Source organism: Lissotriton vulgaris, chromosome 6, assembly GCF_964263255.1.
Source record: "Lissotriton vulgaris chromosome 6, aLisVul1.2, whole genome shotgun sequence".
Classification (NCBI taxonomy): Eukaryota; Metazoa; Chordata; class Amphibia; order Caudata; family Salamandridae; genus Lissotriton; species Lissotriton vulgaris.
Genome location: NC_141694.1, coordinates 502,115,506 through 502,134,652, shown reverse-complemented (window position 1 = coordinate 502,134,652; position 19,147 = coordinate 502,115,506). Strand labels below are relative to the sequence as shown.

Genomic DNA, 19,147 nt, shown 5'->3' with positions numbered 1-19,147 from the left:
ATCAATTCCGTCACTCCTCTTGGGAGTCTTTATGGCATAATCCCGCCATTATATACAAAGGGAAACCTCTAAACTACCCCACCTGGATAGTCAATGGTATCTTATTCCCACACCAACTCGTCGAGAACTCGCATCCACTAACCTTCAAAGAAATTCAGGATAAGTTCCAACTCCATAACGTTGAATTCTATAACTTCTTACACATTAAAGTAGCACTAGCGAAGGCTAACCTGACGGCTGCCCCCCCCCTCCCTCCCAGGTCTATTCACCTCACTTAACAAATTGGGGCACCAAGTCTCTAGACTGTACAAACTAATGCGGCCACAATCGTCCACCCTAAATGCACCTCTCCAACGATACTGGGACTCATTCTCCTCCACACCTAACTCGGACACTATCTGGGCCAGCACTTGGGAATCCACCACTCGCCACACAATTAGCCCTACACTCTCACAGACCAAGTTCTGGCTGCTTCATAAGGCCTTCTGGACTCCCAGGAGGTTGTTTCTTCACAAAATCAAGCCTGACAACACATGTTGGAATTGTACGAATGTGGGAGGTGATCTGGAACATCTAACCTTCAAATGCCCCTGTGTTACATCCTATTGGGACAGGATCTTTGTTTTCATAAACACAGTGCTCCATATCACCTTACCAAGGGAATTTTCAACGCTTGTTCTAGGTTTTGCCAAAGCCGTCACACTCAATGATGATGACAAAGCCCTACTGGACCTGCTGCTGACGGCTGGGGTCAAAATCATACTTAATAACTGGAAAAGCACGAACAAAGCTTCCTTTCCCCACTGGCTAAATTGGGTCTCCCACTTAAGAGGTGCGGACAATATATCCTTAACTTCTACCCCATGGAGGCCGCCGCTCAGGAAAATCTGGTCCACACTAGATGACCACTTTGACGCGTTCAAACCTCCATGAATTTGAGCACATGGTACTCTGAACGTTTTTTTACATAGTTGACACGTGCATCTTTCCTATGTATACAGGATAGATCTACACAAAGGCATAGGTCATGATGCCTCTGCTCTCCAATGTTGGTGTTCTTTTCTCCTCAGGTCATGTGATAATGGTCATGTTATACAAGACATCGTGTAACTATGGACGCAACTCGTCTACATCTGCCTAGTAGACAATATGTGTGGACCCTTTGTTTTTTCTGGACTTATGTTTTTAACTGGACTTGCCTGTTCTACAGAATGCAATTTACGATACTTGTAGCAAATTTTATAATTCCCTTTTTTTATGATTTCATTATAGCACTGTACGTATGTTTCTTGAACTGGTCTTCTTGTACTGTTGTATTTCTTGCAGCTCCTAATAAAAAACCTTTGAACACAAAAAAAAAAATACCCAGGAGCCCTGTTTCAAGATTCTCGACCAACCTTCCGCCAATCAGACCTGCCTTCAACTTCTTGCTAACCTCTGAGCTCTATTTGGGGGCATGGGAGACAATAGAAAATGTGTGCGCCTCTTTGTTAGGTTTATGATAGAGATTGAATACTCCTCAATGTTAAAGTGTATTTAATCATGATAAATGTTCTGACCTTTGGCTGACTTCATTTTTAAAACTGTCTACTTATTTTAACAAAATCAGTATTTTTTGTACTTGCTTTGTAATTGTTGTATTAGTTGTTTCTTCACTGGCAGTCGGATTAACTTTATTAGCTTCTGTTTTTCAGTACCTTGTCGGTCTTTCAAAGAATGTTACCCTTTTTTTCTGGTTATCCACATGGTTTTAATTAACTATCAATAGATTTTACTACTCTTATTGAGTTGTACTTTTTTCTTCAGCCCAATAATGTTCCTTTGGAGACATGCAAAAGTGGATGAAGATATTTATCTAGTCACCTAAGATATTCCCTCTCTTGTCTAAACGCTCACATTATCAAGCGACCAAGTGGCATATTTATGAAGGTTTTGGTCGCCCTTGTGCAACGCAAGGTCAATGCAAAGCCTAAGTCGGATTTACCAAGCCATGCATGGTCACCTTGCACGGCCCTGCATGTCGTCATAAATCCAGAGTAACGCAGATCAAATCACAGCGTTGCATTACTCTGCCCCAGGAAGGGATTCCATTGGTGGAGTGTGGATGTTCCAAAGCCTCCACCCATAGATTTTGGCACACTTCCAGATTTACCATTACTGAGAACCTGAGAATGTGTCAAAATCCTACGCCTGAGGTGTAAGGATCAGAAATATCTTTCCTTATTTGTGTTTTTCTTCTTTCTGTGTGTGCTGCCTTCTGCAGGACACATGGAAAGAGGAAAATACCTCAGAGGATTGTGTTTCTGCAGAAGGTGCTCCTTCCTTCCTGCACAAAAACAGCCCTGCTTGCAATGCAGGCACGCTTGCACCGTAGTGCAAGGTTGCCTGCGTCGGCTCAAGGCAGTGAAAGGAAAGAACAGAAATGTGTCATATTATGTTAAATTCAGCGCATTCCTGCCATTTCCCTTTCACGCAGCACACCAATGTGACTTGCTGAGCTCCGTGAAAGTTACATAAATATGCGGCCCAGTTTGGTTTCTATTGAATTTTTAAATGGAAATATTTTTGAAAGTGTGATATAGATTTCCTTTCCTCCTTCTAAGATACCTAACTGACAGGTTTGTAAATTATTTCCTTTTTACGAATGTGCTGTTTCAATGCACTACACGTGCGTGTTATGAATTTTTATGCTGAGTTACCAGAGACTGCTAATTTTTATTAAAAATAGGAACATCAACGAGACTGTGAAATCATATGTGTTAATACCAATAATGTGTCCAATGTCCATAACTATACAATTAATTCCTAGCCTAAATGTTGTTTGTGTATTTATGTGCCCTCATTGTGTGCTTGTAGTTCAAAACCATTTTTTTTTTTCCATTTAGGTTCTTTTGGAACACTCATACTACCAGCAGTAAGTATGAAATATGTGCTATATCCTAAAACTGTAAATTCCGAACAGTTAAACTTGTCATTGTCTTAAATTGCACTAAAGTGCTTATTGTCCTCTTGAGAGCTTCTTTTAGAATCTATATTCTCCTTTGCAATATTTTTCCCACTAGATTAGTATGCATTTTTTTACTTGACTGTAAGCAAGTATTCAGTGTTAAAACTTAGAAGCAGTTGACGCTCATGTCTGTCGAAGAATAGAAGTGAATGTATAGGCTGGCGAGGAATGCGCAGGCTCCTGCGCATGCGGAGTTCCAAGAAGATGGACGAGGATGACCCCGCGATAAGGTAAGTTTTATTTAAATCTTATTTTAGACTTTTTAATCTCATTTAATATTGCGGGCGGAAGGCGGGCGGCGGGCGGGCGGCGCGAATCGGAAATATGTGGAGAGGCAGGAGATTGGTTCAATATCCGTACCTCTGCGCGTAAGTACCTTACGCGACTTCCGCCCACCCCTAGTAATTATGTGGTGTGTATTGGAAATGTATGGAGTTGAATTGTGTGGCATGGAACTGTGGTGTTGAGTGAAATTATGCTTAGTGAATTTATGTCATGGTGCATTTATGTTGATTGGTGGTATGTGGTATAGAGTGCATTTATGTGGCGTGTATGTATGTTGCCTTGAGTACAGTGCAATTATGAGGCGTGTAATTATGTGGCACTGAATGGTATTATGTGGAGTGTATTTATGTTGCATTGAATAGAGTAATTATGTGGCGTGTAATTATGTGCCACAGTAGTATTATGTGGAGTGTATTTATGCTGCATTGAGTAGACTATAGTAATTAGAGATCAACTGAATGATAGACATATACTAAATAGTATATATGACTGCTGTCCAGCCGGACAGAGTTTTTTATTTTTCAATTTTTCAAATTAAGTGTGTAAGTATAACAGTTATACAAAAGTGGGCACAACCTGTGACCCACAAAGGACAAGACAAAACATATGACAGAACAATTATGTAAAAAGCGCACAAACGCGGTCTGTACTAGTAATCCATTTTACAGACAAGAATTAAATCATAGCAACCCATTGTTTAATACAATATGTGAATTGAAAAAAACATATGGTGCAATATGGTCGACGACGTTTCGATGCAATTTCTAAATGTATGCATCATCATCAGGACAAAAGCTGGTATGTCAGGTTTGTCTTGGAAGCTTAAAGCAATTTCATTAGCCCTTTACTGTGCATTATTGCATTCATGGGGGTACTCGGGCTTTCTACCGTGGTAGTTTAGCTGTGAGAGCTAGAAGTTATCTACCGCAATGTCCCTGCGTGTGAGAACTTACTCACAGCGCCTTCGCCGGTGCAAATTAGAATAATAAAGCAGTGCTCGTCTTTGCGGCGGATCCAGCATCCATGATAGGGTTTATATTTCAGGCATTGCTTGATAGCCGGTCAAGTGGGTTCTGGCGGGGACCATATGTTTTTTTCAATTCACATATTGTGTTAAACAATGGGTTGCTATGATTTAATTCTTGTCTGTAAAATGGATTACTAGTACAGACCGCGTTTGTGCGCTTTTTACATAATTGTTCTGTCATATGTTTTGTCTTGTCCTTTGTGGGTCACAGGTTGTGCCCACTTTTGTATAACTGTTATACTTACACACTTAATTTGAAAAATTGAAAAATAAAAAACTCTGTCCGGCTGGACAGCAGTCATATATACTATTTAGTATATATCTATCGTTCAGTTGATCTCTAATTACTAGGGTCCTCTGTTCTGTAAAATATACTACTGCCCAAGGACCCTAGTGGCATTCCTTTTGGGTTTCCCTTGTTCTTTAAAAATATAGCATTGAGTAGACTGTTATTATGTGACATGTAATTATGTGGCACTGACTGGTAATATGTGAAGTGTATTTATGTTGCATTGAGTAGAGTGTAATTATGTGGCTTGTAATCATGTGGTACTGAGTGGTATCTGGGGTGTATTTGTTGCATTAAGTAGAGGATAATTATGTGGCATATAAATATGTGCCACAGTGGTAGTCATTAAATGTCTGTTCATTGTTGACAATTTTGTGGATCTGCTGCCATTCTGTATTTATATGGGTCTGTTTTGTTTACGTTTAGTTTAATTTGACATTGATCTGCGGTTGTGACAGTAATTGCTTAGCAAGTTAGATGTCATAGAGCCAGATTTCGCGTTTGTGGTGCCAAGAGTTGTTCCTAACTTGGTCTGTGGTTATAGGGTTTACTGTTCGTATGAGTTGTTGAATTTGCTTTTGAGGTAGCAAACGTTTAGCCAACTCTATGGCTTGCAACCTTGTAGTGCACATGATGATACACAACAGGAGGAGTTGTGTTTAGAGTAAGCTGTTGTAGGGTTGTGCCTGCGTACAACTACATCTAAATGTGCCAGTGGAGCACAGCTTGGAGTAAGGTGCCACAGATGCATAGGACGAGAAAATGTAATGGATGCAGGGGCTGATGCTGGGATCTGTATGTAATCTGCAGACAACCAGGTCCAATCCCAGCAGGCTGGCTGAGCCTTCGATCCTGCAGAGGTCGATGACAGGAGTAGCTGACATGCTTTAATCCTTTCGCAACCGTTGGCTTGCGTGTGTCAAACTGCCCTATCAGAAGCAATGGCCTCTCAGAAGCTTTGAGTGCAGTTCATTTAAGCTGCCCTTTGAAGGGTATTTGGTTTTTCATCGCCAGCAGCTAAAAACACATGCCTTTATACAGCAATCATCTGACTTAAGCACAATGACCTTATCTAGTAAATGCCAGCATCAGAGTTCATTACAGGGAGCCCCCTCTGTGTATTGGTAACGCCTTGTGTATTTTTCTCTCCGAGACAGTCAGAGCTGCTCCCCGCAAACACTAGCACGGAAGGCTGAACAGAAGATGAGGCATATCTACAGCTATCATAAAGCAAAGCACAGGCGTGACGTATAGCTATACCTTGTACCAACAAAAACAAGCGTTTCAAACCATGTTACGCAGCACAGGCATGCAACGTACATGTAAATGGTCGTCACTGTGTTTACTTCAGCATTTTCAATCAACGCACGCCTCAACACAGCATATATGGTACTAGTGAAGTCATTGAGGGAGACATAACACACGTCACACTGTTGAGAGAACTTGAGCAGCGTCTGATCAGTCGTTCAAATCTCCAAACAGCCTGCAAGGTCACCCTAGGACTACAGAAAATCGCTGCTGCACCTTACCATAGCCACACTGAATGCTATGCTAATGTGAACAACATGACGAAACTAAATATGGCTTTGATATGGCCCTCAAGGACACAGTGACGTGGAAAGGGTGCCATGGACACTAATGCACGCAAGGGACTCAGGCCCTTTGTCCTATGGCTGGGTATGAAAGTTAAGTCATGACTGGGGTCTAGAAGGCAGCTTAGATTACATTGGCCTCGGTGCTACTGCACCTACAGCACTATTCATAGTCACGCCCCTGTAGGGACCCATGCTGTACAAGTCTTGTACATGGGGCGCAGATTCTAAGATAGCTAAGTGCATGCTGAATCGGCCTGTCATCATTTCGAGGTTGATATAAAAAGCATCACAAAAGTTAGTATTAAAATGCCTTTACTTGCTCACAAAACGATTCAGTTTCTGATGTGTACGGAGTAAATATTATAATTCGAAGTCCTGGGCACCATGTCCCCAGGATCACAAGGCTCTGGCACGCTGTTATTGAAAGCACTGCTTTCAGTCTATCTGCCTCTACAAATGCCGGCCCAGAGCGCCTGAAGTGCTCCACACTTGTGAAACGGTTCTCCAGGAAAAATGGCACCCTGCGCTTCCAAATATTGTGATAGGAGTCAGCATTCCAGCTATTGCACGTAAAAAGGGGCAGCTAATCTGCGAAACCTTCAGAAGCCCGTCAGCATGTCACTTGGAAAGTAATCCCAAGGCACTAGGTTACCACACTAATAGCAGTGCTATTAACAGCAATTCATTTGGAGGAACCATGTTAAATCCCTCCATTATACTGCAATACTAAAATAGGTGTTGAGGATTGTCCTATTTCTCAGAGCTCCCAGTTTCGACAGTCGAGGTAAATGAAGTGGAAATCAGCATGGCAATTCTGTCAAATGAATGCGAATTCAAAGACAGTAACGTGCAGTCCACTACCTCATTCAAGGGCAAAAATCAAAGCTTTAGCACCTGCGATCACAACAAGCGCGGTGTGCGCACACTGCAGGAATGCGAGGTATGCAGCTGGCACCCGGCCGCGCTGCTGCTCGCTCACATGGACCCTAGGCCACAGGACACAAAAGGCGGGACATGCACCCGCCTTGGGCCAATTGCGTGCTGTCTTTCTTAGAAAGACAGCAGGCAAACCCAATAGCAAGTGATAAAAAAAGCACATGCATAAGCGTGTGTTTGGAATTTAAAAGCCCTAAACCAAATGTCTTGCAGAGCAGTGCATGCGCTGGCTCAGGCGAGACCTAAAAATGCACAGTGAGTGCTAAAAAAAAACCTAAATAAAACAAATGGAGAGGAAAATATTTAGCAGAACGGCCTGATGTAAAGAAATACAGCCAGAGGCTGAAGGCATGCCCAGCAAACATTGGTGCAGCCTTCATTTGCATATTTTTCATGCAGTACCTCCGGTCAAAGGAGACAAAGCAGTTACATTAAATCAGCAGCCTTCCATAGGGTGCCCACACCATCCACATTGGCCACACTGACCAGTTACTGGGCTTGTGATATCCCAAGTCTGATGTGTGTACCCTAATATGGGGCCCATGCTCACTAGAGCCAAGCTTCAGCCTACTGAGGAGGACTAAATAGGCTGAAACTGGTCTAGGGTTGCTTGTCGTCCATTTCAGAATGGATCTGGCCTGGCATTTTGGGCTTGACTATTCCTATTGAAGCAGGGCTAAATCTGATGTTCATATGACTGGTTTCTGGTTGAGGTGGCATGGCATGCAAAAACAATTATAGAATGGGATAGGGCCCTGAATAATTATTAGTGGCTAAAATGATTTCAAGCATTCCTCCCATCTTATTTAGCATTTCTTTATTTGAGTAGGTTACACTCCATCTCGGTAATACATCCCTAGATGCCCAGGTGTGCTATCTGCTTACTGGAACCTAGGCTTGGATAGCCAAGGTGGTATAAGTTACCTGTACCTTATGGGTCAATCCAGGAAGCTAATGTTTCTCCATGAATGTGGTGGTCATGAACCTAAGAGAAGACAAAAGTTAGAATTAGCTACACTGGCTTGCCCTTCAGCCATCATGTCTACCAGCCATTCACCAGATGACAGCAGGTTCGGACCCAGTGGCCAAACTGGGCCCCTCCTTATGGCCCAGACATGACACCTACTAGACAACTGACCTCATGACCCAGACCAATGGCTGGCATGATGACCCAGTTGCATGGCTGCCATCATGGCCCACCCCAATGGCTGCCTTGATGGGGCAGGCCATCGCACGCCATGATGCTCTAGGCCAACTGCTGCCATGATGTCCCAGGCCACCAAAGACCACTTACCACAGCTGGCGCAACGAGCAGGATATTGCACCTGGAGGCGGGATAAAAGCCATCCAGGCCTCCCGCACCGCGGGACGCACCACTAAAGACCACTTACCACAGCTGCTCTGCCATGAGGGGAACCGCCAGGAGCCACTGCTTCTTCTTCCAATCCACCGTGAGGGAAACAGCCACCATCAGCGCTCTGCCTGTCCGCTCGCCGTGAGGGGAACAGCTGGAGCGGACCACATCTCCCAGCAGTCCTCAGTGGCGCCTGATGCGACGTGCAGGAAATCGCGCCCGAAGGGGGAATAAAAACCATCCAGGTCTCCGCACTGCGGGAGTGCCCGGGCAAAGCCCGGCCAAGGGCGGGCCCGTCCGTGGCAGGAAGAGGCAGGGCTGGACCGCCCCTCCAAGGCCTGTCCCATCCTGCCTTGCTGGTCTAAGCATGGAACTGTAGATCCAGCTGTGACTGACGCCCCCCCCCCCCCACAGGTACCATTGTTGCCATTCTAGTCGTGACTGTTCTATTTGGAGTCTCTGACCCCTCGCAGAGATCTGTATAGACTGGAACTATATTACCACCCTAGTCAATAAGTATCATATTGCAGCAAGTAGTGCGATAATATCTAGGAATGGGAAAAGAAAGTTACTGGGTGTGGGTGAGGATGGGGGGTAGACAGGAAGTACTGACACAAAGCAGAGCAGGGGGGGGTAAAAGCAAAAGGGCAAGGAAACTCCAAACAAATGTAAGTAGCAACTGTTTCCTAGATAGGATAGACACCCTGATAGAAGAGTGTGAGGGTATCCTTGAGCTAGAGCCAGAGAGGGAAGACCTAGTGATTCATCTACTAATAAGTTGGCAAGCGTGGATAAGACACACATTACTACCATCCCGGCTATGTTCCAGAGAACAAATGCAAGAAAAGTAGATAAAAGCCTAAAGGAGGGAGTATTGTCTAATGAGGATATAGCCAATATAGACCAAATTACCAGTGTTGCAGTGCACAAATAGGTATCTCCCATTTTAAGATATTGTTAGTAATGAATCAGGAGGTGATGGGGGGGGGCAAGAACACCAGTCATCCACGAACACTCTACACCAGGGTGGGCCAAACCCATGTAAGGTCCAACAAGATTTAACCCTGGTGTAAGGGGGGAAGATGGCAGCCAGCTAAGAGGTCCGGTCGGGAGCTCCATGCTCGCTGCGGAATAAATCATGGAATATACACCTACACATCGCAAAGCCGCATTTGTAAAGGAAAGACTCTCTAATATGGGCTCCAGCGCACTAAGATTGCAATAATCAAGCAAAAACGGAATGCAAAATCGGTTTCCAGCAGGAGTTAACTCGAGCGGAGCCATGGTGAAAGACGCTCTGCACTGCGCCCTGAGAGCGTACTCTGGACTATGGGCGGCTGCCTCGGAGGCGAGTAGAGGCTGCAGAAGGGCCGCCGGAAGAATCCCCTTCCTGTTCTGGGGGAAAAGTGGAAGCGCGACCTTCACCATGAGCGCGGACACGACTGTGTCTGCCGAGAAGCGAAAGAAGGACGTTGGTAGCTCTCCCTTCCTGTTCCAGGGGAAAAGCGGTAGTGCGACTCCTACAACAGACACTAAAACTGCCGAGGCTGGAGACAGAGAGGCAAGGAGACGCAAAGGCACCACCACATCGGCACCAGAGGCTGAAACTGAGGCTACCACCCCTATAACGCTCCCGGTGAAGCTGAGGATCCTTGGAGACCCTAGGAAGCATCGAAATACAGCGGGACTGGAGGAAAATACAGCCCCCTATGAAGAAGCTATCTGGAGGGGGGAGGAGAGCGGGAGGAATCACTCGAGGGGTGCAGAGGGAGCCAGTATAAGGAGGAAGGAAAGGCAACAAAGGTTGTAGCTCTTTGCACATTTTGGGAGCCGAGGGGGGGTGGGGAAACTCAAACCTCCTTAATCTGTCCTAAATTAGCAAAAGCAGTAGAAGCTGAGCAGGGCAAAAGCATAAGATCAAGCTACTGCCTCAGGAACAGACAGTTCCTTAAACACAATCAACTTTCTCCCCTAAAGCAGAGTGTAGCCCCTAGCAGCACAAAAAGGAAATTCAAAGGGAAACCTAATTTAGAGTTTCAAACCCCCAAAATAAAAAGTAAATTAGCAAAGGGGAAAGATCTGGAAAAAGGACAGACAGAAACAAAAATCAGTGACCCCCTCCCTAAGGTCCTTTTTCAAGGTACAACAGCAAGTTAAGGGAGCTCAAGGGGCGCAGGAAAATCATCCTTCACTACAAGAAAATAGCAAACTTTCACCCCCTGTAGAAATTAACGTTGACTCTACCTCAAACCCCTGCCCTAAAGCAGATCATAACACTGATCTAATAAGAGACAACAGACCAGATATGAATAAAGAGATAGAGACGTCTGCACAATCGCAAGCTGAGGTACCTCGGGGCTCCACTATGGCACGATCTGCTGAATCTACGGGAGCACAGACAGTAAGCAATACGGTGGAAGAAACCACAGATCACACCCCAAAAGACCCGCAAGTACAACTTGCTGTAAGTCAAACAGAGAAGTTCCTGGAAAAGATGCTGGGGGAAATGAGAGAGAAATTCGCAGTTTCAGAGTCTAACCAGAGCAAGATCCGGGAAGTGTGCGAGACGCTAGATTCCAAACTAAATGCGCTAGGGGAAATAGTGACTGCAGTAGAAGCAGAGGTAGGAGCTCTCAGCAAGAAGGTGGAGACCAACCAAAAGGAGATTAGAGCATTAAGAGAAAGCGACAAAACCATGAAAGAGAAACTCAAATCTCTAGAAAATCAGGCAAGAAGAAATAATCTCAGAATCCTAAATGTTCCAGAGAATCAGGAAGGGATAGACATAAAAAAATTCACAGTGTCACTCCTTGATGAATATTTCCCCTGGGTAAAAGCAGCGGAACTGGAAGAAGACATACAGAGGGTACATTGGGATCCTTTCGGCAAAAATAAAGAAAGGAAAACACCAAGGAAAATCCTAATTAATTTTAAAACATACACTCTGAAAGAAAGAATCTTAAGTGAGGCCCTAAGGAAGGGTACTTTCAATAAGGGCGAATGGTCTTTCAGAATCCGCTCAGATATGTCTAAGGCAACTCAGGACAGGCAATGGGAGTTGGGACAGCATATGCAGGAACTAAAATCTCTCGGAGCTACAGTGCAAATGAAGTTCTCTGCAGCCATCAGGATCATGTGGAGGAACAAAATGTACAACATCATTGACCCCAAGGAGGTCGAAAACTTCCTGGAGAAAATTAAGGATCAAATGCGGACTGATGCAACATGAACAAGAAAGGTGAATCGCTCGAAATAGGCGTAGTATGGAGCTCAAAGAGGGCGAAGAATACAGCCCAAAAAAAAGAAGGGAGGCTTCCCCAGGGAGGGTAACGGAAATGTACACAGAAAAGCAGAAATACAAAACAAAAAAAGAACACGGGTGGGGAGCAAATTAGGGAAAAAAACAGAAAAAAATTCCTCATCGCAAAAAAAGAAGGAGTCTACAGTGCCTGTAAACATGAACACTAATACGAGTCACCCAAAGGAAACATAGAAAGATAAAGACAATCTCTAAAGAATTCAGTATACTCTCTTGGAATGTAAATGGTCTAAGAACCAAAAGTAGAAGAAGTAGAATCCTTGAATATCTGAAGACAACAGATAGTGAGGTCATTATATTGCAGGAGACGCACCTTCTAAATTCGGCATGGGATCAAATTATGAAAAACCTGAGCTGGGTTGATGCCTATGTATGCACCAACCAAGACTGTAATATTAAGGGCATAGCAATAATTTTTAAGAAATCGCTCAAAGTCAAGATAGAATACACAGAAGTGGACAACAAGGGTAGATGGGCAATAACTAGGGTAAGAATGTATAATAATCTGTATACTATAGCAGGCTATTATGGTCCAAATAAAGACGACCCAATCCCCCTTCAAAAGCTTTACACACAGCTGCTATCAGCAACCTCCCCAATAATATTAGGGGGTGATTATAACATAATCATAGATCCTAAAGTAGAAAGATCACCCCCCGGGAAGACAAGCAAACTTACCAAAAATGACGGAGTGGCTGGGACATTGAACAAAAGATTTGGATCTGGTGGATATGTGGAAAGAGAAAAGTGACAAAAGACAGGCCTTCACTTTTCACAACCAAAAATTAGGACACAAATCAAGAATTGATTACTTCCTAATAAACAGAAGTTTACAAGAAAATGTCACGAGAATAGAGCACCTGCCAGCTCACCTGTCCGATCATTCAGCAGTCCAATTTAAAATACAAACGACAAAAAACAACTCACAAGCTAGATGGACTGTTGACCGCTCTATATTATTAGATCCACAATTATTACAAGAACTTAGGACGGAGACAGATAATTTTTTTGAGAATAATACATTTGGGACCTCAAAACAAATTACCTGGGACACTTACAAGGCAGTAATCAGAGGTAAATTGCTAAGCATAGGGGCAGACAGATCAAAAATTTCAAAGCAAGAAATAAGAGACGTGGAAAACGCTATAAAACAACTTGATACACAAATAGCAGCAGAGCATATAATAACAAATAAAGAAGAACTAGAGAAGGAAAGGCAAAAACAAAAAGAAATACTTACAAATATCCTAGAGAATAAAGTGAGGAAGAAATGGGAAGCTAGTAAACTATATAACCACTAGCAGTCCGTCCCGACGTTGTCCGGGTATGAATTGCTGCTGGCCAGTAGTATATTGTTTTGTAGGATTTCGTTTAGATAGCATTTCTTATCTGTGACAGGCCTGTGAAACGCTCCCATTCACAGTGCACTGCTGATGGACTTAAGATTGCGCGTTCAGTAGTGTGTGAACTCGAGTTTCCCTACTTCATTTTACCTTGCAATATTATATAGCGCGAACTCGACAACATGGCATGAGCACAATTTACATTGCAGAAGGACACATTCATTTGTGGTAGGCACGGAGAGACAAAGCAACTTGCCTGGAATCACAGGATGTTGAGCTGATGCCGAGATTTGAACGTAGCTCCCCGGCTCTAAAGTTCACAAATCTAGAACGTGTGGTGGGAGGTGTGTCTAAAAGTGTATGTCGGTGCTGGCCATCAATGAAAGAGACCTGTACATTTTTCAAATGGGTGTTGAAAAAATATGAGTATGTTGCTGGAGATCTGGGCCGCCGTGCCACCAATGTACTTACCGGGGGAGGGTAAACATCTATTATTCCGCAACTTTCTTTCCGCATACCATGACTCCGCATACTTTCATTACGAAAGTACCATGACTCCGCAATGCCATTATAACGCATGGCATTACATTTTATATGCTTTTACCACGCATACATTTACAACGAAATTTGTTGTAAATGCATGAATGCTAAAAGCATGTTTTTTTTAAATGTTTGGATAAGGTAAGTATGGGTATAGGGGTATATGTTTTGGAGGTACTGAGGTATATGTGTTGGGGTGTTTGGTTATTTTAAGGGCTGAGATATAGTTTTGGGTTATGGGGTACAGGGGTAGTTTTAGGGTTTAGGGATAGGCATGGGTTTTGGGGTACAGGGGTCTTTTTAGGGTTCAGGGGTAGGTTTGGGTTTTGGGGTACAGGGGTATTTTTAGTGTTCAGGAGTAGGTTTGAGGTTTGGGGTACAGGGGTATTTAAAGGGTTCAGGGCTAGGTTTGGGGTACAGGCTTATTTTAGGGTTCCGGGGTAGGTTTGGGTTTTGGGGTACAGTGGTATTTTTAGGGTTCAGGGCAAGGTTTGGGTTTTGGGGTACAGGAGTATTTTTAGGTTGCAGGGGTAGGTTGGGTTTTGAGGTACAGGGGTATTTTTAGGTTGCAGGGGTAGGTTTGGGTTTTGAGGTACAGGGGTATTAAAGGGTTCAGGGCTAGGTTTGGGTTTTGAGGTACAGGGGTATTTTTAGGGTTTAGGGATAGGTTTGGGTTTTGGGGTACAGGGTATATTTATAGGGTTAAGATGGGTTAGTGTTTAAGGGTGTTGGGGTATTTTAAGGAGTAAGGGTGGGTTATGATTATGGGGTGCAGGGGAATTTAAAGGGAGCAGGGTAGGATTAGCACACAATATGAGACATGGCATGAAGGGTGGAACGTACCACACGCTTCCAGCGTTTGTCACGCCCCCAGCACATGCCCACAGCACAACGCAGACACGCCCACAAGGGACTACTTTGCTGGCACGTTTCTTTTACCTTTTAAATGTATATGGTGGGCGTCTGCATAGCCTATGTCCTTCTGCTGCAACTGCCCTTTCCAACGCTGTATTGGGTGTTGTGATTGGTGCTGTGGTTCCTGAGATTACCTGCCACAAAGGTTTGGGCCCCTATGTCGCCGATTTGATGTTTGCAACTGGTATGCTTAGACTTAGCGTACTATCCTGCCTATTCCCTACTTTTCGAATGCTTGACAAGGGTTCCACTCCAATGACTTGTTCCAGCTCTACTAATTGGCAATCATACCCAGATGGAATAGTTTAGGGGGCCACATCCATAACCACTTTGCCCTGCTGCCCCTTATCCAGATTACACACAAGTCAATCAATATTTTCTAGTGATGATTCTCCAAATAGGTCTGGGAAACTCGAACCCATGTTGGCGAACATTATCACCTTCGCTCGATGGGCACCTAAACTGTATATTTGATGGTCCTGGTGCGCTAGTGCGAAATTCTAGGGCAAAGAGGTTTTCCGCTATATGTGCCCTAGCCATCGTGAGCTCAGTACTATCCAGGGAATTTGCTGATGCTACTAACCTACGGGCTCTAACTACATCTTCCCTAATCACCGACCAGCACCCTCTCACATGCCTTATCCAGTGAATTGATTTGTTTATTAGGGAATCCTCACTCTCTGGCCAGTTTGTCACTGGAAGTTTTAGAACATTCACCATAACAATTTTTGATGAACTTTTAATTTCCATGGTACTGCATGTCGGATGTGTACTTTCCTCTCTAGACCTTGACTGGGTAAGATGTAATGCCTTGACCCCATTCTGATGTACCTGAGCCCTGACAGAATTTGTTGTTAAGTAATGAGCGATGTTATTGTTAGTAGGGTCAGTCCGAATAACTGTTCGCTTTAATTACTTACTCTGACCGTGCATGTGATGGTAGTATTGGTCAGTAATGGTGTACGTTATCATTCTATAACTTTTTACTAACTTGCGTCAACCTGTAAATGACGATATGCACAACATCATTTGCATACCAGTACTAATGGCTCTCTCGCGGGGCGTTTAACATTCAAGGTCTCCTAATATGTCCTAATATTCTACAATTATTTGTATCTTAATGATGACATTGATTTTATAAATAGGTTAATTTGAATCTCCTAAATCTCCCAAATGTCAACAATTTCCTCCGTCTGACCGCGCTAACGCGCAGTCTTTTTTCTATATCGTTAAGCTGTACATACACCACGTGGTACGTTTACCATGGTGATATGAGAAACAGGAACAACGGTTCGCCATTGCGACTGCGAGCGGCGTCCGTTGCACGATTGAGTCGGCATTTTCCAAGTAAGTTTACCACCGCGGGGCATTTCCGCTCTTCTAGGTTACTATCCGGCCATTGTTATCCGATATCTGAGATAGTAATGCCCACTTAATCTTCTTTTTAGAACTTCCGGATTCCTGATTTATGGCCGGTCCCTGATGCGTTTTCCCAGTCCCGGGTAAGCAGTCAATCCTTCTGTCCGGCACCTCTTCTCATTCATTATTGTAGGGATAGAGAGTGATTTCTTTTTCCCCCCCTTGTACCCACAGGAACCACAGTCACCTCATTAACCCTTCGCTGCAATTCAGTGAAAAGTTTGATAATTACCACAGGGTAAGTTACTTTGTAATTCATCTTTACCGTGATTGTTTTAAATGCCAAATCATGGTTCATTGTGACCCACCAAGCCTCGATCTATATGTTCTATTTTAGACACTACCTGCATGATAGGATCCAACCGATTGATGGCTTGAGACCACGCCATTGTATATCGCATATCAAGGTATTCCTCCCTGCACTATCGTATTAGCGAATAAGCCGATGTCAACCTCCGGACCGTTTTCTGGCTCTTTACGCTCGCTCATACCAATGTGATCTTGACTCCTTCATAATAGATTCAATTCTCCCTTAAACCTGTTTTAACTAATCAAGTTCCTGTTTTGATGATATCCTTAGATCAATTCCATCCAAATAGCCTGAATAAATGTGCGTTAATCTGTTATCATGAGGTATATCCCACTACTTTGAATCATAATTCTGTAATCATTTGTTTTTAATTAACTAAGTTCCTGTTTAGGGCTCTTAATATTAGTTTGATGATATTCTGAGATTAATTCCATTCAAATTGCCTTAATAAGTGTGCGTTAATGAGTTATCATGAGGCACATCCCACTACTTTGAATTATAATTCTGTACTTTATATACCTAAATAGGTTGCCTGCCCCTCTTTTCTGTCCTGATGAAGACCCCACAGCAAGGGTTCAACTAACCCCTGCATCACTTAGAGGGTCGAAACGTTGACAACCGCCCATTGGTCTATCAACTTCACGCCATCAATTGTTTCATTTATTGTTTTATGTGAAGTATGATCCCTTAACCTAATTGTCATGAACCACTGGTCCACCACACTGTATACGATTCACAAATACAGTGTTCTTGATTCATTGATTTTACTGTCACTTATTCTACTTCACTACCTCATCCTCACCTGATCACCTACCACCACCTTTCCCTATCCTCCTTGGGGCACTGTACAACCAATTGTACCTATTGATTTATTCTTGTGTATATTCAATATACCCAGTCTTGTTGTGATTAAAACAATGTGGACTCATTTAATGTGTTGTTAATTATTTGTTTTGATTGTTTAACATTAACTTACACAGACACTGGGACTCCTTCCTCTCAGTACGAATCTCGGCATCAGCTCAACATCCTGTGATTCCAGGCAAATCGCTTTGTCTCCCCGTGCCCACTGGAGAAGTGTGGCTCACTGGTTAGAGCAGGCAGACCCTGAAGCAGAGGTCAGACCCGGGACCAGGGTTCAATTCCCGACGCGGCAGGGTCTTGAGCTCAAATGTCCATGGACTCGATAATTCTCGCTTCGGTGCCTGACCTAATCATGGGTTCACACTCTGCAACTCTGGGCATTAAGCTTGCTTAATCTCCACAACGCCCCCCCCCGTGGCGGGATGCCTGGCTTTCACCTTGGGGATGCCCTGTAGGGGCTATCTCACAGGGAAAAGCCAGGACAGGTTCCCAAGGCAAGCGCGGAGATACCCCTTCGGGGGTTGATTCAGGCGCTATATAAGAAACATAATAATTATAACAATAATAATAATACCACAAATGAATGTGTTCTTCTGTAATGTAAATTGTGCTCATGCCATGTTGTCAAGTTCGCGCTATATAATATTGCAAGGAAAAATAAAGTAGGGAAACTCGAGTTCACACACTACTGAATGCGCACTCTTAAGTGCATCAGCAGTGCACTGTGAATCGGAGCGTTTCACAGGCCTGTCACAGATAAGAAATGCTATCTAAACAAAATCCTACAAAACAATTACTACTGGCCGGCAGCAATTTATACCCAGACAACGTCGGGACGGGCTGCTATTTGTATATAAACGGGATAGTGAACTGCATGAAATTAACTAACACTGATGCACCGACATTGGCAGGTGAAAAGGTACCCATCCTGATGTTTGCGGACAACACTATGATCCTCTCAAAAACACAGAGCGGGCTTCAAATGGCCCTCTCAATCTTTAAAGAGTTTTGTGCTCAACGGGGATTGGAGGTCAAGGTGTCCAAAACAAAACTGATGACTTTTAACCCACATAGGGTGTTCAAAGGGGGCATTAGATTAAATAACATCATGCTTGATCAGGTCAAAGAGTTCACTTACCCAGGTGTTAATATGCAGGAGGGGCTAAGATGGATACATCAAGTTGATTTAGTATCATTGAAACATAGACAACTGGCAGGGATACTGTTAAAAGAATATAACACCTTTTTTACTAAGAAAATTAACCCCGCCATGGAGATATTCAACATGAAGGTAATTAGTTCTGCCTTATATGGTGCTGAACTTTGGGGTGATGAGAACTTAGCCAAACTAACAATTTCGGAAAATAAGATTCTGAGAAACATAGCGAGATTGCCCCAGAGTACCCAGACACGGCCATTATTGATTGATCTGGGGCGGAATCCAATCGCAGAAATTGCAAAATTGCACCCTTTGCTGTACTGGCGGAGGCTATGGACAACCCCAGAGCTAGCAGAGTATGCGGCTGGTTTCCTAGATGTAGTCAGGGTAGATAGCTCATGTAAAATAAGATGGCTAAAACAGCTATAATGCCCCTAGGATTTTCCTGGACGACGCAGCATTCCGTAAAGATTGGGCCCAGATCGCCTGGCACTGTACCAGGGACTGGTTAGTCCTCATTATAAAAACCGCGAAACGCCTATCAGATGCCATCATGATAGAGATCCAAGCAACAGAGTCACACTTCAAAACTACTGTGACGGGCTTTAAGAAAAAACTTGATGGCCAAAATCGCGAAATAGCCGAATATAAAGATTACCTATCCCAGACCAAAATAAAAAAAATTGAAAAGGATCTGAAAAGATTTAGCTACTCCAAAACCTACCCGTATGCAGATGATGACTACACCCCACCCAAGAAATCCTCTGAGAACTCTGATAATAGCT

At 43.6% G+C, this 19,147-nt stretch overlaps 1 protein-coding gene across 1 annotated transcript in view; it reads left to right on the top strand.

Moving 5' to 3' along the window:
* The window catches only part of LOC147707493 (CD109 antigen-like), an 899,009-nt gene that overhangs the window by 224,619 nt on the left and 655,243 nt on the right, over nt 1–19,147 (top strand). Inside the window, exon 3 of the mRNA XM_086926509.1 lies at nt 2,886–2,914. Within this exon, the coding sequence (XP_086782635.1) occupies nt 2,886–2,914 (29 nt within the window). The remainder of the gene's footprint in view (nt 1–2,885; nt 2,915–19,147) is intronic.